This window comes from Microplitis mediator, chromosome 3 (genome assembly GCF_029852145.1).
Source record: "Microplitis mediator isolate UGA2020A chromosome 3, iyMicMedi2.1, whole genome shotgun sequence".
NCBI lineage: Eukaryota > Metazoa > Arthropoda > Insecta > Hymenoptera > Braconidae > Microplitis > Microplitis mediator.
Window position 1 is genome coordinate 21,483,100 of NC_079971.1, and position 26,835 is coordinate 21,509,934.

General features: G+C 30.7%; 1 protein-coding gene across 2 annotated transcripts in view; it reads left to right on the forward strand.

Annotated features, from left to right (window-relative positions):
- The window catches only part of LOC130664841 (uncharacterized), a 56,034-nt gene extending 34,825 nt beyond the window's left edge, over positions 1 to 21,209 (forward strand). Inside the window, exons 1-5 of one of the 2 annotated variants that reach the window (XM_057464977.1) lie at positions 17,196 to 17,391; positions 19,358 to 19,460; positions 19,535 to 19,663; positions 20,391 to 20,642; positions 20,744 to 21,209. In XM_057464977.1, the coding sequence (XP_057320960.1) occupies positions 17,269 to 17,391; positions 19,358 to 19,460; positions 19,535 to 19,663; positions 20,391 to 20,642; positions 20,744 to 20,745 (609 nt within the window). In that variant the 5' untranslated portion in view covers positions 17,196 to 17,268 and the 3' untranslated portion in view covers positions 20,746 to 21,209. Of the gene's footprint in view, positions 1 to 17,195; positions 17,392 to 19,357; positions 19,461 to 19,534; positions 19,664 to 20,390; positions 20,643 to 20,743 lie in introns of those variants that run through there. The other variant, XR_008989474.1, reaches the window with a different exon arrangement.
- The last annotated feature ends 5,626 nt before the right edge of the window (positions 21,210 to 26,835 follow it).

A 26,835-nucleotide genomic window follows, 5' to 3' on the forward strand; every position in this document is an offset into this window, starting at 1 on the left:
CACATTGTGGTGAAATTCAATGAAAATTCTACCTTGAGAACAAGTTTTATAGTTAAATTTCAATGAAATTACTAAAAAATGTATGCACACCATGAATGGTGTGCATTAGTAATAAATAAGTTCCTATGGTTGGTATTCAAAATACATATTTTGAACTATTTTTCATATATTTTACCGTATATTAAAAGCACTATTATCAATTAATAATCTAAAATATGTTGCAAATTTAACAAAGGTGTGCATAATAAATATTTATCAATTTTTATCCTATTTATTATAATAAAAAAATGTAAACTATGAAATATTCGTCGATAAATCATCAGCCATATTTAAAAAGTGTCCATCGTGTCAATGACGATTTTCAGCCGGTCCATAGGGCATAGAAATATCAGCCACCCTCTTTCCTCTTTTTAAAAACACACACCCTATCCCCCAAAATAAAGATCATCATAAAAAGAAGAATAACGAGAAGTGAACATCAACAGGAAACCCGTGGACATGCAAATTTGGTTTTACAATAAACCCACCAACCCCATTGGCAATTTTTCTCATCCCCACCGCATTGATACCAAAAAAAGAGCATTCATGAACGTAACACACTAAAAACCGGGTATGACTGCATCAGAGTTTGATTTTAGTGTCTGTATATATATAAAGGCACAAGTAAAGCTAAAATATACCCGAGTGTAAATCTGCATATCTAAATAATCGAACTCGCATGTGTGTCCTATCGTTCGTAACACGCCAGTAACTATAGTATAGAGTCTCCTGATGGCAAAGACTCCTCTAGTATAAAGACTGTTAAGTTCAACCAAACGATAGAGATAGAAAGTGAATGAACGAGCAAGTGAGCAAGAGCTAAGGGGGAAAAGGACTCTAAAGCGCGTGTGTGGATCCTTATAGCTGATTTGCATTGCAAATTAGTTCTCTCGCCAGTAGCAACAGCAACCAGAACTCGGAGAGCATCAGCGAGTATCAAAAACTCGATTCAGTTCCATGAACAACCAACTTATACACACGATTGTACCAATGCTGGCAATACTCTGGTAGTCAGTACCGCGAATCTAGATCTATCTATTGCCATTACCTTTAATCCCACCAACTCAACACGTCATTGATTCCCGATTTGAAATACAACTTACACGGCTTTGCTAGCGCATACGTTCTATCTACTGCTGCGGATGTTGCTTCTGAGGGTTTTGTTATTTTAAAACCATTTACCATTTCAGTATTTTGCGTATGACACCCCTTGTCTTTAACTTTTTGTTTGTAGACCCTAGAAAAACCCGGTCTACAATAATCAATAGACAGCTGTCGGTGAAAATAAGTCAGCTTGACGTCTTGGACTGATTTATCGGCTAATTTGCATGCGAGACAATGTATCTACCCTTTTGCAAACTACCGATTCTTATTGACTATCATACGGGCATTTGTTGATCCAATGGCGGAAGGGATTAATCTGGTAACTGGATTTACCAGAATACTATTTGGTGTTTTGTAGTTAGCACATGGTATCAAAAGTCTTTGGTTTGTTAAGAAGGGGTTGATTAGAACTGGATTAGGCACCTGATGGTGTCCAATGTGGAGCTCTTACCTGGACGAAGAAGAATAAGAAGGTACAGGTGGATTTCGTCGGGTTAATTTGAGGTGTTATTCTGAAGATTGTTTTTCAGCTGCTCGAATTCCGAGTGGGAAGGGAAAGTTTTAATTTAAAAGTGACCGTTCCTTTACCAACGCATCGAATGTTCAGTTGAGAAATGAAATTAGTTAAAATATGGGCGAGCCTTGTTATTACGTTTGTGTAATTCTGTGTAATCATTCATCTAAATTATGAGAAATTGACATCGATAGATTTAGAGACTGATATTTTTATTGGATATTTAAAGGTAATTTAATTAAAAATTCATTTTATTTTGAGCCTAAGGTGATTTTAATTTAATGACGACAGTTGGGTTGGGTGGGCAAGTGATAGCTGACGTCAAGCCAAAAACGTATTTTTGAGTCAAATATCAAAATTGAATACAGTGGAATTTTTGGAACTTTGAATGGAATTTTAAAGCCCTCGTAAAAGTTACAGTTTTGACTGTACTATTGAATTAATTAGACTACGCTATTAGTTATGGTCATTATAGACTTAGTTTAACCCTTAATGGTCAGACTTCCGGCAGGAATCATAACACAGTCACGAGGGGTCTATATGAGCCCGTTTTCGATCAGCTGTAGAAATTAAACTAGTCAATATTTTTATAAGAAATTCTGTAGAAATACTATTTAATATTTTAAGTAATAGTTTGTATTCATTTATCGAATAAATTTCAATTTCGAATCATTATAAAAAAATCGTAGAAGAAAAACGGAAAAATTACTTTTTGAAGATAGTTTTTAAAAAGTTGTATCATTTCTGAAGCGTAGTAATTATTAGATTTTCATATGACTACTTTCAGTTCTTAATAGCGTTTCATTCATAATACAGTTTTATTAAACTAAAAATGCATTTATAGAAACTGTAAAATTTTGTGCCTCTAATTGCCTTACTTTATTACAAGAACCCGAGTCGAAATTTAAAACGTATCTTAAGTGTCTCAGACGTTGTAAGTGTGATTAAAACGTTTCAGCTCAAAAACGTAATAAGTGCAATTTTGAGCGCTTAAGTATGGAATAAGCGGGAAGTTGCAGGGATGGCCTTTAGGGTCAATCGTTTTCCTAATTTTTTTTTCAAGTGGTCCATTATGCCCCATATATCACATATTGGCCCGAAATATCATAAAAACATCATAGAGGTCATAACTTGACGGAAAATGGAAAAAAAAATTTTCACCTAATACCCAGTAATACATGACCTTTTTAATTTTTATCGGAATTGAAAAGTTATTGAAAAGTTTTAAACACGTTTCAACGCTTGAGACGTCTTAAACGCGCTTTCAACGCCTGAGATGCTTAATTTACGTTTCAAACGCCTGAGACGTTTGAGATACGTTTTAAATTTCGACTCGGGAAGTATATAGTATAGTTTCACCTATCGCAGTGTAAACTATAACACTGTGAAATAAACCGGGGTAAATCTAAGCGGTGTAAGTGTTAAAATTTTTGGTATTAAATTGAGTCCATTTTTAACACCGCTCTTTTCATTTATTTATTTATTAATCATGGAGCAGTCGCTCCTTGTGATTACATACGTATATAAATTATACAAAATCTCTTTAACCATACATGTAAAGTAAAAATTACACAAGAACATATAAACGAACACTCTTTCATACAGACAAATTAGTATTTTATGCAAAATCTAAAATTTGTAAGTAAACTATAAATTTATAAGTATTAATAAGTAGCGCAATCTCATAGTCCACGTTTCTCAATCTCTAATAAGTATGAGTTTACCTGGTTTCTAAATTCATCTAATGTTTCTGAAGATGTAATTTCAAACGGTAATGAATTCCAAAAATTGCATCTCGTTACTATAAACGATTTTGATACGTCGTTGTGTAAGCAAATGGCGTTTGTAGTGAATCAGTTCGATCATAGTTACGAAGCAATGCAATGCTATGTCTTAACATAAGGTGCTCACTAAAAAGACCTGGTTTCATTAAACAGCTTTATAAAATTCGCATGCAATAAGCTGAAGACTTCAGTTTTTAGGCACAAGCCAACCCAGATGACGTCCATGATCAGATATGTCTATAGTGTAATATAGTTCCATTACACTAAAATTCCAAAAATACATTAGAAACTGTAAAATTCAGTATCTATAATCTATAGTTGTATTGCTTTATTACAAGAAGTAGTTTCGATTATTACAGTGCATTATAATACTTGAAGTTTTTTATACGAGGACCCTGTTTTCGCACTAAAAACTGTAATTTTTCTACTGCTTCTTTTCCATGCATATACTTTACACAATAACATGAACATGCCATTGTAGACAAATATTCTTTGAATTTCTCCTTAAATTAGTAAATCCGTCGTATTATTAATTTTTGAAACTCGAAATTTTTTTTTGTATTCAAAATAACTCGACTTTCGATGCTTCACAAATAAAACTACTTTTTTTTTAATACCGCTGAACACTGGGAAAATTTAATACCGAAAATCTTAACACCGTGCACAGAAAAAAAAGATATCTTGAGTCAAGAAAATATTTTGTAAGATAAACGTTTTCGGAAACCAAGTCTAGATTTTTTTGAGCTAATAATCTTGGTCAGAGATTTCTATTTTTTCTGAAAAAATTAAGTTTTTCAAAAACTATATTCTAGAATCAAGAATATTTACTTTTAGTGGAGAATTTTTTTTCTGTGTGGTAGCGTAAACTTACATTGGTTTTTTTTTTTACAGTGTATATTTAATCGTAAGACTTATCATGAAAGGATATACTTTGATCAAGCAATCTATTCTCAGTAATTTTAACGATTCTAAACAAAATCTATCTCATTAAAACGGCATTCATCTTATCAAAACACACAATTAAGAAACTCAACTTATGTGTTGTTAATTTTTCCAGTGAAATAATATAAAAAGAGATAAAGTTAAGAATTTAAACGGCATTGTTTTCACATCTTGAAATCGGATAGACCGCACGTTCCTCACCATACAATGGGCTCATATATACATATATACATTTACATACTTAAAGACTAGTTTACAAAGTCAAGACTATAGTTTCCAGATACTGAGGATGACTTGGCGTATCTTTGCCAATTTAAATTCGAATTCCAATCTTTGTACTAAATCAACCAAGTCATTCCTTCCACTCTGATGGTACTTCTTAACCCATAATAACAATAATAAAGATAACTCATTTGTGACCTTATAATTCGACCTCTGTTTCAACAAACTTGAGCTTCGGACAACGAAAATTTAAGTCTTTATAAAAGTTTTATACACGGAGATTTTATAGTAAAAGTTAAATTCTATAGTAAAATTTTAACTGAATTCGATAGTAGTATATATCATTTAAATTATTAGATAAACAATCTGAATTGTAGTATTAGATTTAGGTCTAAGAAGACTTAATTCAAAACTTCGATGAATCAAATAAGTCCATTTCAATATTATATAAATATATAAACCGAAAACAGTCAAATAGAGGCTTTCAAAGTTCAGAAACGATGAATGTACAGCTCAGATTTCGACGGATTCTCTATTAGAGTAATGTGGGGCAAGGGTGCGCAGTAGGTAAGAATGCAAACCCATGCACTTCAGTCCGAAATGAATGGGTTTGCGCAAACTTGCCCCACATGACTAAAAATTGGAATAGTTTTTCTACCCATATGGGAATAGTTTCTGTAAGCTATGAAATTGGTTTTCACAAACTTTATTGGTTTGCTATTTGTGTTAAATTTTTGCAATCGTCTATATTTGGTGAATAAGACGTTTTGGATTGTTTAGTAACGCTGTATGGAGAAAATTTAATAGTAAAAGTTATCATCTAGTTATAGTAAAATTTTAAAACTGAATTCGATAGTAGTGAATATCACTTAAATTATTAGATAAACAATCTGAATTGTAGTATCTACCGACTATATGGCAAAACCTACAATTATTGATGATAATCAGAAATCATAACTTTTATTATCTTAACTAATTATAACTGTTATCATGGAGGCCAGGAATTTTGCGTTAATTTAAAAACAATTAATGATTAGTGGTATGAAATTCTTTATATTACGGGGAAAATATTGGTCTTATTAAAAAATTTTTCAAACAAAAGTTGTAGGAAATTTAATTTTCTAAAAAGATGTCTCTTATAATTTTTTCTTAGGACTAATAAGAAAGCCGTAATTTCAAAATCAGAATTTTGATAGTTAACCAAATTTTGAATCATTCATTATGAATCTTAATTTTTGAATTACGATCAAAATAATGATCGTATAAAAAAATCATAAGAGACATTTTTTTTAGAAAATTAAATTTCCTACAACTTTTGTTCAAAAACTTTTTCAATAAGACCAATATTTTCGCCGTAATATCAAAAATTTGAACTACTCATTTTAAAAATAAGGCTAAAATCTTGTCTCTAGTTCTCAGCATCGTAATTCTTAATTACCTGATGGCAATAGTTACCATCAGCCCAAATAATAATTACTGTCTAAACTAATAAAGAATTTAATTATCGGCGTTACAGTCAGAAGCTTGTCTACATGTAATTTTCTCTTTGTTCAACTGTGGATGTGATGAATTTCACTTAATACTTGGATGACTGCTATTTTGATGATCATACCCAATCATTTAAAGTTATTAATAACAGCTCCAATATTTTGAAAGTTTTATTATATTCGGACTTAAACGATTGTATTGTTACTTATTTTAATTATTTAAAGGACAAAATGGACATGGCTAAAATATGGATATAAATAAAGGATTTAAATTTATATAAATTTATCCTATTTTTAGTTTAAGAATTTTTCCAACCTTGAATGGTAACAGTTACCATCTTCGATTGTCCCAATTATAATCTTTAATAGTTACAATTAGCATCCGATAGTAATCGTCCCCACCATCAATTGTTACTGTTATCATTCCCAATGGTAAAACTAATTATTTTACCACTGAAAAATTTTCCTGCCATTTCAAATAGTTGAAATTCAAAATTTAGTATCATAGATAGTATAATAAAATTTTCTCCGTGTACCATTTAAGCTGATGTGGAAACTGGACTTGAAAAATGTCTTGAGTCCAGGTGAAAACATCAACAAAAAAAAATAGATGAATAGTCCTGATAAATAGCGTACACAAGTAAAGTCAACAAGTGCTCACCCCTAAATTCGCGATAAGTTTCCAAAAAAATGTGTGTAAAGAATAGGTGAGGAAAGAATAAACTCCGTGAGCACAAGTTTAACAGATCGAGGCCAGGAGTTTAGGGATCCAGGTGAAAATAGGGGCGACGTTTAAAATTATAATTTTCACGGTTCACCCTTATTTGTGTGGCGTTGCATGACCTAAAGTATTTGCCGTGTCACTAAATACGTCTTTAATGTCTCCAGAAAAAAGGAAAAAAATATATATCTTTTCCGGTTGTTTTTTTTTGTCGTATTTTATACTCATTGTTAACTCGCTTTGTGGTTACGACACAATTTACCCCAATTTCACGTTTTACGCATATTGTAAATAACTTTGTTGACAGTTTACAAAATCAATTCGATTATTAATATTTTTTTTTCTTTTTTTTATTAAAGTCTTTTAAATCAGAAAACAAAATTATGGGCATCAATCCTGAATCTTGATTTCCAGATCTCGGATCTTCAAGTCTTTGATATATACGTTGCCTTATACAAAATATAATATTATTGATGATTAGTCATTTTTGAGACGAGAAAAGATACATAAAAAAAGTAAAGTTACCACGCCTTTATACTTCGACTCAGGTTATAAGGAATTCAAGATTTAGGACACAATGACGATGACTTGGATCTAAATTTTTTTTGGTTTTAATTCAAGCCACTATTTGTGATCAAAGACTATTACGTAGGTACAAAATGTATATATATATTTTAAATTAATACATTTCCTAACATAATATGAAGGATAAAATGATAAGTAACTTTGGGACGGATTTTTTAAGAAGATGATTTATTGGATTTTCGATTGGTTCAACTGTTTTTTGGGCAACAGCTTTTGGGAAGATGACTTGATAAAAACTGTTTGTTTTAATAAGTCAAAATTTCCGACTTTCAACGAGAATTCCTGAGTTACTTAGAAATAAGCCCACGACAGTCTACAAACAAACAGAGTGTCAGGAAACTTGTCAGACAGTAGATGTTTCTAAAAATATGATGAGAGCAGCTCTCGCTTCCAACGCGGTAGAGATGTTTATAACTTTACAGAAAACCGTGTGGGTTTTTTTTAAATTTTACTTAAAAGGCTTGAAGGAGATGATGAGTCTCTGTTTTTAAGACGTCGTTCGTAACAGCGTGAGTTAAAGACTTTATAGGTACCAAAATGAGTGAGTGAATTTCTTTAGTCCGATGCCGGAGTCTTAATGAGATAATTCGAATGCGCATGCGATATTTGTTGTTCTTTGGTTACTCTTTTCTGTAATCAGTCAGCAAAGTGCGTAATATACTTTTTTTTAAAGTTTGTGTACTTATTGCTCCACCAATAGGAAACTGGGAGTATAAGAAAATGCATCATCCAATTTGTCGAAATTCCTGATGGTCTTAATTTGTCGGGAATAAGACTTAATTTAGTTTGGCTGACTGGGATTAAATGATTGTCATTTAGTTTAATTGCCAATCATGATGTGCATTATAATTTGAAATCCACGACGCCGGTGAAGTTGATCCAGCAAAACATGGAACAACTTTAAGATCGATCCTTTAATGGGAATTTGGGGATGATTTCCTTAGAAGGTGATCTAGGGTACAAACTGATTGGTGGTTTCTGTATGTTAAGCTATTGGTAAATAGATGCAGATATAAATAAATTGAATGAGGGTCTGAATCTTTAGAAGGGCATCATAACGAAGAAGCACAAAAGCAGGCGAGAGATCAAGAAATATAAATGCTTGAAAGGAATGGTGAAGATTGTAATAAGAAGCGAGACGTAGACTGGTCGCATTCCAAGGGCCACCAAGAAGAAGAAGAATAAGAATAAGAATAAGAAGATCGAGACCTGCTGACGAAGCTCATTGAACCAACGTACTCAGGGATACCCAGGCTAAAGGGAGCAAGAAAATTATAAAGAAGATCAAGAAGAAGAAGAGAAAGAAGTTGTTGTGGTAGAAGTAGTGGAGAGACAACACGACAAAAGATAATCACAAACGGGTGATTACAACATTAATAAGCAAATGAGCCTCAAGGCGGGTTAAATAATATCGACCAATGGTAAAGCGTGGGCGTAATATAAGGCGGAGCATCTGATCTGGAACCTGCCACTTGGCAACGGTTAATCCTCGTTTGTGGAAGGTAGAAGCTTACTCCCACCGGCGCAAGTGTGTTCTCAAGTTTGTAACAACTGCCCTCACTTTTGCGCATCCACACTCATCTGGTATACCGCGATTTATATGCCGCGAGTACTCGTGCTAGCATAATTATTTTTAAGAAGTAGAAGCTGAATTAAACGTGGGTACTACGAGTGGGGGGGCATGACTTTCTGAGTGTGGTAACTGGAGTAGGAGAATGAATTTATACGGTCACATGTGCTTTCGTTTGGCTCTACATACTTCTATACCAGTTATGGATGTGTGGACAACAGAGAAAGAGATAGGATTGAGCATCCATTCGTTTGGAGATGCACCGATCCACCCGAGAGCCAAGCAGAGCTCATTTGAATGGGATATACCACAGCGATAATGTACGTTTATAATGCGTATTATATACGATATACAGATTAACATGACTCAATAATGCATTACAACAACTGAAACAACTGAGCCAACTACAACAGGATTCACTTTGTTTTTTATTTCTATACTTATATATTTAATTATAATTATTAATATTGGTATACTTTTGTACATAAACTTTAACGGTTACCATAAGTTATGAAAACAGTGATTCGAATTGTTAACGGAAAGGATTAATCGAGCCAGTTGAATGGGATTAATGACTAATGAATAGACCGAATCATTTCATTTCATTCAGTTGATTCTAAATGGCCATTGTTCCAAAAGTATTGCTTCTGAAAACAGTAATTATCGTCAGTTCTGGTGAGCATTCTATAGGTAATACGGTCATTCCTACAAAGAAATTGATTCCAAAGTATCAAATCCTGTTTCAAAATGGCTTATAATCTTCTTCGGTAGCATTTGGTTGATGCTAATCCTACACGGAAAAAGTATTCGCGCTTGAAATGCTATGGTGTCATAGTAAAGTCGGGCCATGATGGTCACCTGGCGGAAATTGAAACAAACACACGGAGAAAAATATTGTCAGAATGACCATCCAATGTATCTTCGAATGACGTTTCATCAGAATAACGATTCGGTTACTTTATTTAAGGATACTTACATGTTCACTTAATAGTCTATAGTATCATTAAAGTAATGATATGTATTTGGTTTAGGATAAGTATTCATTTATTAATTCAAAAAAACGATAAATAATATTTGTAAACTTATCGCGTTACTAATTCCAAAAGGACATATTTTTATACGCCCTTTTGGCTTTAAGAAAACTTTCTAAAGCCAAAAAGGCTTATAATTTTTTCTTCACTGCCAATAGTTTTGTAGACTTATATGATAGTTAAAATATTTTTACCTATTTTCGGCTTGCGGACTTTATGTACATACGAAAATTACTATGGCCACAGTATAATTGACAACGAGTATGTCCCAAATTGCTGTGACTATTTCAAATTTCACTATGGCCATAGTAATTTTTACATGTGCTTACTTCAATTTTCGTCAGGTAGCCAACATGGTCCAGCTTTACTACACACTGAAAAAAAGTACTAACTATTACCATCTTGCAATAGGGAATGATAACCATATTGTATGTGATTATCACTATCATGTTTTTATGTTGATTATTCGTTTCTCGTACAGTAACATTTACTATTGCGGATAGTATTCTCTAAACATGAATTAGTGAAAATAGTGAAAATAAGTGAATATTCACTAATTCCAAAAAGTGGTACGATTGGCACTTTGAATTAGTGAATATTCACTTATTTCACTAATTCATGTTTAGAGAGTAATAGTTACCGTCTAGATAGTAATATTTCTTACTCTCTAAATTTGAAACAGTGAAAACCACTGAAAAATAGTATTTGGATACACTGTGTACATGTGTAATAGTGTATACATGTACACTATTTCACAGCTATACTCTCTAAACATGAATAAGTGAAATAAGTGAATATTCACTAATTCTGAGTGCCAACCAAACCACTTTTTGAAATTAGTGGTTCGGTTTGCACTTGGAATTAGTGAATATTCACTTATTTTCACTTATTCATGTTTAGAGAGTAATAAGGATACCACTTAGTATACGTATAGCTGTGAAATAGTGAATAGTTATTGTTTCAGATTGAGATTATATTTGAAAAATTTGTAAATTTGGCCTACTGAGATAGTAATGATTATCATCTCGGATAAGAATGCTTACCATCTTCAATAAGAAAAGTTAACATAAAAGAATGAGAATCTTTAAAATGTAAAGATGGAATAGTTACATCGTTAAGATGGGAATATTACCACTTTTTTTGTATGACACCATATCATTTCCTACATCGTAACGGTGATCAAGCTTTGGGAAGAAATACCGAGTAATATTGTGGATTCTAGTAGTTTAGAAGTTTTAAAAGCAAAGTGTTTGATTATTTCTCAAATCTAGATAATTAGTCTGGACTTCATTCTGTTCAAGGTTGAGCCTCTTTATTACTGTCTTAAAATTATTAGTTGAATCAAAACGAATCTAATCAAATCGAATCAAGTGAGCTCCGTCACACTGTATTTCTTTGTTAATATTCTAGTTTTTTACGTTATCTCATATTACTTTATTGCATCTTAAATATTTACCGTACCATTGAAAGCAATAAGCTACTTCTATAACCATATTATGTACTCAAGTTTATAACCTTATATATTCATTCGTATGTAATCAATCTGTAATTGAAATTGCCATTTCACCTGTGCCTTGGCATAAAATAAACAAAATCTAAGATTTCAAATGAATAATTTCTCCATGTAAAAAGTAATAAGTAAGCCCCTTTTTGGCTGTATTCAACGAATACTAAGCAGTGTCCTAAAGAAGGGACCCCGAAATATTAATAGCGTTAAGCGTTAACTTGATAAACGGAAATTAATAAATATATCACGATTGCTGTTAACTAAACGTGAGAAAGGAAGTATCACGAGGACACGGTAGAGTAGAGTGAGTGCGGAAGAGAGTCAGTTATATATTCTACGAGTTTTAAAAACGTATCATAAGATATAAAATAAAAATGAGTAAGATAAAGGGGAATGCGTAGAGCTAAAGTTTGAGGGTGGAGATGCCTCGCCTTAATCTCTTAAAGCCCGAATTAGGCTTCTCGGCGCACCCTTTCCTGCATTTGAACAGTTCTTCATAGCAATACCAACAATCTTTAAAATATACGTACTTATACATCTACATATATATATATATATATATATATATATATATATATATATATATATATATATATATATATATATATATATATATATATATATACATACTAAAGTAAAGTAACATAAGTAAATATAAGAACTCGTTAACCGGAAGCTGACCATTACCGGGAAACTTAATAGTCCGTGAAAACAATAGAATTACATTGGATCGAATATATAAAAATTGTTTCGTTTTACACTTATATATACATAAGCTCGTACTTTATCTTACTAAATTGTTGTATTCTTATTTGATAATATATATATCTACATAATGTACATTTATTGCGTACTTTAGTAGTTAACAAATACTTTAAGGAAATTAGCTTCTCTAAGAGGGATATGAGTCAACCGGGTAATCGTTTTGTCGTGCAATTGTTAACCAGTTAAATATCTTCAACAAATATATAAATAAAATAAATATATACTCCATTCAATGAGTAAACCCTGAGTGTAATTTAAAACCAGTGAATGGTCAATTACCCAAAAAACTAAAAAATAAATGCCACCTTGTGTTACAAAGACACAGATGGACTCGCACACAAGTATAAGGCTGCATATATTAAGTGAAAGAAACAACACCGGACACCGGACACGTATAGTTTCTAGCCAGTTCAATCTACGGATGTTGTCTTGTTGGTCATCGACAGTATCCAGTACCAATACTAAGGCCCAGTTCCAGTGTGTGTACGTTAACAGACACACAGAGACACTAGCTGCTGGAGCTACTGAACCTTGTGTTGGAAGCCAGCAATGTTGGGGTACACATCGCGTTGTCTGATCATCCTCGGCCTAATGAAGCCTGGTTTATCTTGAAGGCTTCGATTCTCAGTATAGTAAACCCCGTACCCCACATACACAACATGATGGTGGTAGAGCACACCTCCGTGGTGGTGCTAGCCACCAGGTTATTCGTACATCCTCGAACAAAAGTCCCAGTAATCAGAATGATCAATAAGCTGATTCTGAAGGAGCCAATTCTGCTGGCTACCATCGGCCCAGATGCAGGTGTCCAGTCAAATTAAGGATTCTTGGATTTTCCTCTTATGGATCGGACTATTTGGGATGAACAATTGATAAATTGATGGTAGACTTGTGCTAATTAAGTGTAATAATGCTTCTAATGAATGTCATAAGCTGTAATTGGTCAAGGAATCTTTTGGTGGATAGACGTTGATTAGGTTTGTTAGCAGGTTTGGTGATGAATTGAGTGAGGAATGAAAGGGAATTGAAATGGTTTTTAGTGGTGGCTGTACGTGGCTGAGGCCACCCAAAGCACTGGGGAGAGAGAGGTGGGCACTCGCGCGCGCTGGTTTCGCGGGCTCCCGATGATCACGGGGACTGGGGGACGAAGATATACGTATACAAGTGGATAGCTGGAGGACGATAGGGAAGGACGAGGGGTAAAGGAGTTAAGGATACGCGCAAAAGGGTACAAGGGTAAGGTGGAAGAAGAGTGAATCCATGATGTTAATTTTAACTTAATTAAGGCTTAATTGAGAGAAAACATTATACTTCGTGGCCGTGACATTGCCGGGGATAGTTTTTTTTATCTCTCTCTAGTGCTCGGGCTTGACTGGTGGACCTGTATCTGTTTTGCTGTTGAGGGCTTGTGCCCATCTGCAACGCAAATACGGATTTGAAATTTCAAAAATCTTGTGCCTTGTACTGTTGGTGTATGAGAGAGATAAATTAACTGAGGATATACACGCGCGCCTTTGGTAGTTGTCTTCTCGTGAGCTCGTGGTCAATTAGACGTCCCTCGGACTCTGTCTACGCTTTTCCAATGAGAAAGACTAGCCCACCAAGCAGGATTCTCGACAGGCTGTTTTGTTAATTCGAGATGCCTTTATGGTGTATTTATTTTTAAATCAAAATTATGTCGGTTGTTGATTAGGAGTTTTCTTAGGAAAAATCTAAATGTAAAATGCATCTTTTATTACTTTCCGCACTTCAGTATAGCTTAGAAAAACAGTTATTTATATACTTTTAGCTGTAGAATGACTATTTTAAAATTACCATACGGTAATTGGCTCGCGTTTTATCGCCAAGAATGTGGAAACGAAACGTCACTGTCGACAAAAAAGCAAATTGCTGTTTAAAAACATCAGCTTTCATTGGCTGTGATAAAATTTTCAATAGACGCGTTTTTGGTACATGGCCTGAAACCATTAGAAATGATCAATTGAATTATAATTTTTGATCAAGGTCATGAAAAATGTGATTTAAAGCTACGATTTGAACTTTTTATGAATTCAAAAATGAAAATTTGAACCCAGGTTTAAAAAGTTGCATTTTTGGTGAACAAAAAAATGACGTTATTTTAAATCAGATACATGTTATTTGATTGTAGCTCCATTTCTGAGTGTCGATTTCGTACCGTGGGTGAAGAATGAGAGTAAGAAGAAGGTAAAAAAAAAAAAAAATAACAGAGCGTTGGATGTTGACTGTACGTGTGGCGATCGACCTGGGTCAATCGATTGTTTTCTTGTCCTTTTTTCCACTTCGCGGAGACCAGCTATCCGAGATCAGAATTAAGACCTACCGCCGTTTATTCTCAAGCTCTCATTCGAGTAAAACTTGATGCTCTTTTTATTTATATTTAAATAAAACAAAGCAGAAACAGAAACAGAAACAGAAAACCAAAACATATAACATACAAACGAATTTATCTATCATAAATTAGATTATATATTATCATTTATTGGCTCATTTATCGTATGCATAACTCATAATTGAAATATATATATATTATAAATAATGATAAAAAAGATTAGGAAAAATGTTAAATTGTTATTTGTTGAAAACTATTTGTGCATATATGTATATATGTATATATATATATATTGGATCGCTGATATAACCTCGTGGGAGAATCGGATGATCGTTATTGATGCAGACAAAACAATTGTCGGAATAACTATGGGGATCGCTTTAATTTCTTCAATATACCCTCACTGAATATACGAGGACGCTCTTTGTATGCTATATTGTGCATATACGTATATATATATCATCAAGTCTTGTATATAAGTTTATTGAAGTTTAAGTTTGAGTGAGTGAAATGGAATATAAACGTTTATGTTTTGTATTCTTTAAGGCATATACTCCCGCATTTATACATATATGTATAAATGTATGTATATATATATATATATATATATATATATATATATATATATATATATATATATATATATAAGGTTGATGGTGTTTTGAGAATTCGATTACGTTCTGCGAATCGATCGATTCGGTATACCACGGAATAAAATCACGAATGAGAAATCACGAGGTCTTTAATGATCTCTTTCTTTGTTTTTTTAAATTTTATTATTTTTTTATTTTTATTAACGTACTTTTTAAAATAAAAATTAGGACCACACAGGATTGTATAATTTTAATATTCAAAGTCAGTTGATTTTATTTTCCATAGTTGGTTCTAGGAGATTCAAATTTTTGGGAATCGTAGAAGTGTTGATTTTGACCAGGGAAAAAAAAGTTCATGTCTGACCATATATGATCATATATGAGCATTCATATAAGGTCATATATGAAAATTGGTCATGTCTGATCATACATGAATAGTGTATAAGTTAGAAGAAATTTTTTTACCTTTAAATATGGTCATATATGAACATGTATGACTCATATATAAACATATATGATCTTATATGGTCATTTCTAATTATATATAGCCAGATATGAACTTTTTTCCCGGGGATGTAATTAAAATAAATTTTTTAAACAATTATGTTAATTACAAAAACTATTCATATTTTAATGTCCGAAGTTTATGAATCCTGTTAACAATGAATAATATATAGTCATATATGAAATTTAACATATATACTATATATGATCCATATATGTTCAGATGCAGAGCATGGGTAATCCATATCTCAGATATATCCATATATAGAGCATATATGGCACATATCTGAATCATATATGATCCATAAATTATATATGATCCATGAATCATTTATGATGTTTTATGATATATGTATGAAGCATATATGATTTATGAATCATATATGCTTCACATATGTGTCATATACGCTCTATAAATTGGTATACATCACATGTGGATTATGTATGCTCTGTATCTGGGCATATATGGATTATATGTATCATATATTTATGGTAAACTTCATATATGACCATAAATCATATATGATGCTCTATGATATTTATTTTTTCAAATAAAAAATAGGACTACACAAGGTTATTTAATTTTAATATTCATACTCAGTTCATATCGTTTTCAATATTTGGTTCCAGAGATTAAAAATTTTGACATTGATCTTACTAAATTTTTATTTTAGTTTTCAGTTTATTAAAAAAAATCGACATTTTAAAAATTTCTTAATGAAGGAATCACATTAGGTCATATATGAAAATTGACTATATATGCTTCATATATGTAGTGCGTATGATCTATATGTGAGTCATATATACTTATATGTAGGCTATATATGATCTATGAATCATATATAATGCTCCATAATATATATAAAACATATATGATCTATAATATGTGTGAAGCATCTATGATCCATAATATATATGAGGCATATATGATCCATGATATATATGAAGTATATATGATCCATGGTATGTTTGAAGCATATATGATCCATAATATATATAAAACATATATGATCTATATATAGAGCAAGGATGGATTAAAGTTTTACAAAAAAATAGTTTAAGAATAATTTTTAATTGATTTTAAATAAAAATGTTAATTTGATTATTTTTTAAACTTTTATTGGGATTTAGATGAGAATTTGCGTTTCAGAAAATTTTAACCTTTTGTCTAATAAATATATCTAAGAATATCATTTTTAAATATTTATTACAGCCAATGTCTCATACAAAATTGTTTTTATAAAAATTTAAGTAGAAAAATTTTTTGAAAAACAAAATAATTATGAGTTATTGAACCAATAAAATATTTAAAAAAAAATTTTATCATAGTTTTTATGGCGCTCTATCCGTTATTTGTATTTAATGATTTTCTTTTCCTTTTCATTTATTTATAATTACATTTAATAGCCGGGAACTAGCAACGATAAAAAAAAATAATAAACTATTTAAAGAACTTTATATATTAACTGTACACCAAATTCGAGGATTGTGAGCTAGAGTACTAAACTGGTTAATAATTTAAAAAATAAATAACAATTTCATATCCAAAAATGATACTTGAAATTATATTACTTATTTCATCTGTTACCCGAGCTTCTATTTTAGATCATTTATATCTTTCCGATGGGAGTAAATATTATCCAATCAATGATTGTACTTATTATGGTTTTTATGTGAGTATTCATTTTATTATTCAAAAAAAATCCTTGGCCAGGAGTCGTTGCTTTACGTTTCACCCCCGTTTAATAAATTACAAAAACCTCTAATTTGGAACTTTTTATGAACGTTTTTTTATTTTTATGGGAAAATTGGTTTCTAACCCGCATAAAAAATATATAAATGACATATATGTCCCATATAGTCGATACATTGATGCATATATGTCACATTAGGGTGATCCGTAAGCAGTAGTTGAAACAAACAAAGCAAATAAACTTGTGTAGTGTTTTTTGTTTGTTGTTTACAGATTGTCTTTATTCTCTAATTAATTAGGATTGAATCCACTAAGTAACCACAAAATACCGATTTTAATACTTGAATTTATACTATATAGGGGAGGGTGGGGCAGAGCGGCCCCCATGGGGCAGAGCGGCCCCCCTGAAATTTTGACCAAAAAAAAAATTTTTTTTTTTTCGACTAATTACTATAAATCCGATATGTTTGCGCATTTTTACCCCTACGCATGACATTTGGGGTAAAATGGACAAGCCCAAAATAAAAAAAAAGTGATTTTTTCATATTTTTATCGTCAAATTAAAAAAAATTTATTATAATTCCACATTTCTAGCCCTACGCACAACACCTGGGGCAAAATGGACCAGCCGAAACTTCCGAAAAAATTATTTTTTCATATTTTTCGGCCGTTTCTTTATGTAAGAGGCAAATTTGGTCACTAAAAATTTATAAAAATTAAATTTTTTTTTTTAGTTGATAAATTTTTGAAATAAAGTAAAATTATAGAATTGATTTTTTTTTTTATTAAATAACAATTAGTAATTAAGGTAATCGAGAGTGAACGATTTTTTACGCTTTAAAAAATTTTTTTCGAGTAATATAAAACCAAAAATAGTTGTCAAGAGAAAGAAAAACATTCTTAATGATGAAAACAATTAAAAAAAAAAAAAAACGAAAAAAAAAATTTTTTTATCACTTTTTGAAGGGGGGCCGCTCTGCCCCACAAAAAAAAAAAAATTTTTTTCAGAATTTTGGCAAAATGTCCATAAATTTGTTCGAAATAGGACAAAAGTAAAGTGATCTTATGGTTGAAAGCCACAAAAAATAATAATTGGCTTAGGGGGGCCGCTCTGCCCCACCCTCCCCTAAACTTAATTTCATGTTCATGGCAAATCCTAAGTTTTTTTATCGTTTTTATTTTTCAAAAATCAATTTTTTTCCCTTGATTTTCTGTTTAAGCCATGATATCGACATAAATGATCATTGGTACTCTAGTGATAATAATAATTATCTTTTATTTCAACGGTTTTATAGCCAAAAAAGGTAAAAATGAAAATAGAATTGAAAATATTATAGAATTGACAATAAACACAAGTTTAACGTTAAATAACTTTTGAAGGAGTTATTTTATCGAAAATTCATACACAGAAAAAAAGGATTTCTTGGCGCAAAAAATTTTTACTTGACCCAAGAAATTTTTCTGTATTATAAAGTGAAAACAAAACTTTTCTTGGGGTAAGAAAAAATTTTCTCGGAACAAGAAAAAAATTTTTTAGGCGGGAAAAAAAATTCTTGAGCCCAGAAAAATTTTTGTCTTCAATTCATAATAGAAAATATTTCTTGCGTCAAGATATTCTTTTTTTCTGTGTAAGAGAACTTTTTTGTAGAGCGTTCAATTTCCTATCAGAATATGCTTCGATCAAATTTTTACTCTCATTTGTTTCATAAACTAAAGATTCAGGGGGCGATCGGTAAATAAAAATCGATTTGGGAAATAACAGACACTCTAATGTCACATATATATTTTTTTTTATGAGAATTCAACATTGTGCGTCGTTTAACTTTCACACCAGCAGTGTTGAAAATTTGAACACCCAATTATTCACACCACCGCGGACTCAAAATTTTATACAGAGCATAGATACTAAATTTATATATTATTATTTTTTTCTAATTTCATGGCAGTGTAATCCTTTGCATATAATACCATGCTGCGATAAAAATGACGTATGTAAAGTATTAAAGCGACATGGTAACCAAGAAAATGTATTCACGTGTACGAAACCAAGTATGAAAATTATTACTTTTGTTTTTTAATTTTTTAATTGATGTAAATTAAACAAAAAGTATCATAATTATTAGCAATGGCGGGAGATTATTGTCACTCTACAGCAGACTGCCTGACATTACATAATTCAAAGTGCGAGCTTAACAAATGTGAATGTTTACCTAACTATGTTTCATCAGAGTCCAAAAAGCAATGTGTTCCATGTAAGTATATCAGAAAAATATTTCTGCACTCCATTAGTTACCCCAAAATTGGTCGAAATGTATACTAGCATATAGAATATTTATTAAGGAACAATTTGAACCTAATATTAAGTCGATTAGTTATTTTATTAGTTTAAAATAAATTATTTAAACTCAAGAAACCAGTGCTGTCAATTGTTACGTATGAAACTTCGTAGACACGATAACTCTCGATAGACACAATTAATCGGCCCAAATTTTTTTTTATTATCTTTGTATTTTTTATCACAAGAACCCTATGGAAAATCACAATCTAAATCCTTTTAGTTTAATTGTAATTAATTAAAAACGTAAAACTGATTAATCACGAAAAATTTAGCTGCCATTTTTATTTTTACTGTTGTTATTATTTTTTTCATTTTTTCTCTCCATCAACTACTGGCGGCAGCACTAGCGTAACAGTATAGGTTTGAAAAAAAAAGAGCGACATCTAAGACAAAAAGGCGGGATATTTAAAAAAAATGTTAATAAAAAAATATTAAACTGAAAATAATAAATAAAAAAATCAAATTGATAATTTATAAGTTGAATAAAAATTAATAATAAAAAAAAATTAATTAATAGTGTAAAGTAAAAGTAATAATTAAACATAAAATGAGCGATTAAGATGTGCACTTTTGGATTTTCAAAAATTTTTTTTATGACTCAAATCTAAGAAGTTATGATTCTATTTCATTTCTTATTTTAGCTGTCATCGGAAAATCATGTAGGAGTGATATAAACTGCAAGGATTTATTGCATACCAAGTGCTCAGATGAAAAAAAATGTACTTGTAGAGATGATAACCATATTTTGGTAAATAACGCGACGTGTCTTCCTCTTTTGAGAGAATTTTGTTGGAGTAATGAACGTTGTTGGCCAGAACATTCTGTTTGTATTAATAATGTATGTCAATGTAAACAAGGTTACAGATCGGTATCTAATAATATGTGTGTAGAATGTAAGTATATATAATGCAATTAAAAAATAATAGAGCTTGAGACATTTTTTTAACGAAATGAATTTTAATTTTGATTAAATTATCGTATGTTTTTTTTTCAGAACTTTTAGATGAATCGAGTCCAGAGAATGTTGATTGTTAGCAGTGAATCCTGCAGCAATTCATTTTTAAATTGAAAATAATTTGACACTGATTTTTCCAATATTTTCATACTCTATGAAGTCTTTTATAAGTCAATGATTTATTTTTTTTCTTAAATAAAAAAATGACGTTCGTTAAACCTTAGTCGGGTCGAAAAATTTGACCTGTTTTAAATCTGATCGATTTTTATTGGACACGATCTATTTTTGAACTTTTCAAAAGTTTTAGTCTGTTCTGTATAAAAAATGTTTTTATTTTAGAAACAAAAAATAAAACTTAATTCTGAAATCAAATTAATTCTGACCCTAAATAAAATGGCCGCATTACGAAATTCCTGCGCTCAAAAAAAATCCCATTCGGAGTGAATTTTTTTCTAACCTCCAAAACTCCGAATCGTAGTTAGTTCGGGTTTAAATAAAACTCGTATTCACTCTCGATTTCTTACAGTGTACGTTTATCTTTTTTTTCTACAGTCGACTCTGTCTAAAGGTTCTCTGCCTAAAGGTTCCCGCTGTCTATAGGTTCCAGGATACATTGCTTAAAGGTTCCCGAATATTCCCCCACCCGCTTTCTCGAGTGACGAATCACAATTCAGTTTTCGAGCGCTAATTTTAAATGCACGTTTTTCTGAGGTTATGTTTACTGCGCAATGTGTTCGTTTTAGCGTGCGCCTCGGCGCTCGAGGGGAATATATTGTAGGGGAAGTGCTGATGGTAGGGAGGGAACCTTTAGGCAATGGTCCTGTCCCGACGTGGAACCTTTAGACAGAGTCGACTGTACTACCAAAATGGAAAACAAACCAAAAATTAGCTCTTGAGTCGAAATCTAAGGCTTACTTTGAACCTAAATGAGCATTGAAAACCTACTTTGTAAAACGTAATCATATTAAAAGCTTGAAATGGCTCTACTTAGACTTACAAAGGTTTGAATTAAACCTACTCAGACTTATGGAGGCATGAATTAGACTTACATAGACATAAATCGTGGAACGAACGTACAGTCGACTCTGTCTAAAGGTTCCACGTCGGGACAGGACCATTGCCTAAAGGTTCCCTCCCCACCATCAGCACTTCCCCTACAATATATTCCCCTCGAGCGCCAAGGCGCACGCTAAAACGAACACATTGCGCAGTAAGCATAACCTCAAAAAAACGTGCATTTAAAGTTAGCGCTCGAAAACTGAATTGTGATTCGTCACTCGAGAAAGCGGGTGGAGGAATATTCGGGAACCTTTAAGCAATGTATCCTGGAACCTATAGACAGCGGGAACCTTTAGGCAGAGAACCTTTAGACAGAGTCGACTGTAACTAGACTGAACAGAAGGAAGGACTTGCAAGGAATACTACAAAAAGGTTAAATTGTTAAATTCGCGGACTACTGGAAAATTGATGCAAGTGATCCAGTTATCTCTCCAGTAGATTGATGACACCCAAGGGTGGATTGGCTCTTACAGGCAGCCTGGGACTAACAGAGGGTCGATTTAAAAAAATTCTAAGGCTAAAAAAAAATTGCTGAAAGTGATCCAGTGATTTTGTGTAGGTTTTCAATGCTCATTTAGGTTAAAAGTATGCCTCAGATTTCGACTTACGCTACTTCTAAGTTTTTTTAAATATAAAGGCAATAAAGCGGTTTAAATAAACTGTAAAATGCAACAAATAAAAATTCTTAAGAGTATCAATAAACCATTAGCTCAAACAATTATCTCAATATTACTAAACAAAAAAAATGTTATATGTATCAGATATTTTCCGCAACACTGATGAGTGATTTAAAACACAAACAAAGAATATAACTCGATATTGACACCTGAAAATACTCAAAACATTAAACACTCTAAACAGTTTATCATAAAAAATTAAACACGAAAAATAATTTGTCATTGTTTGCTATCCGACTGTCGTTAAAAAATATTTTTATAAAACAGACATCTAATCTACAGCTTTAATTACAAATAATTGTTACTCATTTATCTCTTTATTGTTAAATAAATCAAATTAACATGATAAATAATTACACAAAAAATATTAATTAGGGAAAATTGAATTCCAATTTAAATATTTAATGTCAAAACTGATGTTCAATTCTAAATAATCACAAACAATTATTCATATTAAGTCAAATAAAGACTTTACTTAGAAAAGTACGCCTACGGAATTAATAAAAATAATAATAATAACTAAGAAACATATAAATGATTGCATTAAATTAGTCATATATTTCATTGATCATTCCATCATTCGTATACGACGTTTTAAATATTTCCTTTCCTTTATTTTACATCCCATTTAACAGACAACAGTACAATGGAACAAAATTATTGTATTGTTATTTTAGTTTTTTTTTTTATTGTTATGTGGAATGAGGATTCAAATAATGTGGGAATTAGACGAAAATTTGAGGATTTATTAATAAATAGAGCGATCTATTAATGCATTAGATGTTTAATCAATTAGATGTTTTAGATCTGCGGGTATATTTTATTGAGGTTAAATGATTCAATGAAGAAATTTAAAATAAGGAATTTAATTTTTTTTATTAGAGGAAAGCGGGTTAAAAGGGGCTTGAGAAAATATTGAATTTTGGGCATTTGGAAATAAGATGGAAATTTTTTAGGTTAAATGAATCTTGTAAGTGAGTATTAGAATTTTAATAATAAGTTTTTTAACGAAATGGATCGGGAATCAGTGAGACAATTTTTTGATAAAACGGCTGCCAAATTTCAAATACAGTAACTGACAAACATAAAATTTTCCAAATATGTATTGAATAATGTCTGCAAGACGACTGGATCTAAAAATACTAAAAAATTGATTTTTAAAAATTTGTCTCTACTGTGTTTTAAAATTGGGCAGCCGAAAGCTGCTGCTTGAAAATTGAGAAGAAAAATAATGGACGGGTCTTTTATGAAAAATATTAAAAAAAAAAAAGACAAGCGATTTTTGGATGGTAATTTGGTAAAGAAATTTAAAAAAATGTTTAGCCATTTTTATAGATAAATGTTTCATTGAAAATGTTATACAAGCCTCGCGATTTAATTACCGGATATCGACAGTAAAATCGTGGAATTATTTGAAATAACGTTCAATAATCTATGATCTATTTTGGGAGGGACACATTGACATTTTTTTAAAAGTCACTCAATTTTTTAAAAATTAATTTATTGACTGAAAAAAAATGTAATTAAAGTCACGCTTGGATTTTTTTTCTTGTGTTAAAGTAGGGAGGGATTTTGGAGAATATCCTTACTAAGGATCTTGTAATTGTTAAATAAAGTTTATTAAATATTAATAATAAACCGCGAGCTGGATGACATTTGTGTCAGGTGACAAATAAAATAATTCCCTCAACACATTTTTAGTTGTTCTCATTTACATTTTACGAGTACCATCTTACCCCACTATTATTTTTAAATATTTTTTAATTGCATTATTATTAGCGGCCTTATAAATCATTGAGCTTTTGTCGGTCATTTAATTATCGTAATAAATATTTAAATTATTGTTCTGACATTATTTTACAAACCCCCATAACTTTTTATATTTTTAATTTATCTATTGATCCCCGAGCTTTTTTGTAGCCCGCGCAATTATCTAAAAAATAGCCATGCAACTTTTAAATGCAATGTCCAAAGTTTAGGAGTGACGAGTGATTTGAGAGGAATTTAAATAAAAAATAAAGTTGCACTCAATAACTAACAAACCCTCGAGCTTACAGACTCACCACTGGGCTTTTTCGTAGCTAATTAAATCTCCTACAAACCCACATGACTAATAACCCCCCAATTTTTAAAATCCTCCCAAATAACTACCAATAATTTTTCAATCCCCAAAATTATAAAATTCTTCTTAAAAGCTATCGTTTTTTTTTCGTTAACAAAAAATCATCACGAAATTAATATAAATACCCACATATTCTTATATATTTTTTACGTAATAATGCTTTCATATCCAACTAGTTCAGAAATTTAATTTACTTTTTTTTCCATCAAAAAATTTTTTTTATCGACTCAATAAATTATCAATTAATAAGAGTATAATTATAACACTAAAAAATTAATTACAATAGTATCTTAAAAAGTCAAAACAAAACAACAAAAAAAAATTGAAACTTTCACGTGAAATTAAAGACTGTGATTAATGAGGTGATTACTTTGATCAACTTCTCTACTGATATGTTTTGATGTGATCTTAGTAACGGTTTGAATTTCGCAGGGATCATCGGTCGACCACAAGCAACACGTGTAACTTGAGACTTTGTGAATTCACCAGTAGATATATATAAAAAATATATATATATAATAATAATCATAATAATAATAAATAATAAATAAGTACGTGAATAACAACAACGATGAGAAGCAAGAAAATCAAGAGCACATCACTAAATATATATACATATACATACATATATATATATACATATATACATACATATACAACCGCAATCGTCTTAAATTTTATTTAACCAACAGTTGACATTATCGATAAAAAAAATTACCAAAAAATTATAAAAAAAAAAAAAGGAAAAAAGAAAAAAGTAAAACAAAAAAAAAATAATTTTTTGTATCCTCTTAATATAATTATCTTTTTGGAATAACTTGCATTAAAAATTGATAAGATCAATAGGATTTAAAATCGTGAGAATGCAGCAAGAGATTTTTTTTTTTTTGATGCAGCTTCTGAATGATGATTTGGAAGATACTCTTTTTTACTCTTTCATTGGCAGTTATATACATATCTATATATGTACGTATGTATATTGTAAATGTGTATATGTATATATGTACATAGGTATATATGTATACAGATATATGTATGAGGATGATATAAGAATGCCGAAATCAAGATAAAGACACGCAGTCGATTGAAGTAAAATGAATTGACATGAAAAAAATATTTTATATTTATATATATATATATGTATATCTATATGTGTGTGGGTAAGTACATAAGAATTTTTATTTATAATGATAAAATGAAAAATATATAAATGTCAAATATGAGAGAAGTTTTAAGGAAAGACAGACATTGATTAATGATCTTGAAGATTTTTGAAAAAAAAAAAAAAATTAATAATGTAATGATGTAAAATAGAGAATATATGTAAAAAAAAAATAGATAATACTAATAATAATGATCTTGGAATTTGTTTTTTGAGTATTTTTAATCAAAAATCTGAGTAAATTATTCAAGATACAAAAAAAATTATAGAAACACGTTTGTAAAGAATGAAATTTTTTATAAAAAAAAAAATTCTTAGACCTCTTGACACCAACGTGATATTTTTATGATTAATTTTAATTTAAATTTTAATCAAAAATTAAATTTCTATGACGTTTCCTATCATTTTAAAATTTTTTTATAATAAATTTTTTAGTTGTTTTCTAAACGATTACATTCACGTTAGAAGTTTTTTGAGCTTTTATTTGTATGGAAGATTAAATTATCTACAAAATTTCGTTTATGTATTGATATTAATTTCGCTATTTTAATCTGAGGGTGAAAAAAATTTCATAAAATTTATTTTCGTGGGTTCATTATATTTGAACTTTAAATAAAAATTTTGGTTGAACTATAGAAGATGATCAAAATATATGAGAAAAAAATTTTTCGAGAATGAAATTTTTATAAAAAAGCTTTTTACAAACTTTAACGTAAGTTTGTTCTTTAGAATTTTTAGTACAAATTAGTTATGAAGAATAAATTAAATATTGCAGGCTTTTAACGGAATTTCAAATTATTGTTTTTCAAAAGTACAAATTTAAAATGCACATACAAATTAATTAGGTAACGTAACGAGATCCTAACCGTTGAACGTGTACTCATTAAGTGCTCCAAACTGAGAATTGTAAACGAATACTTAAAACTACCAACCAATCTACTAGAAATCTTCGGTAATGCGCGTTTTCATACCCCGACAAAATATCTCCAGACATAATGTTCCTGACAAAATATCTTTTGATATAATTTTTACAATTTTTCTGACAAGCTAGCACTCTAAATAGGTAGTTATTTTTTACTTATAAATTCCCACAATTTTCTGAAAAACAAGT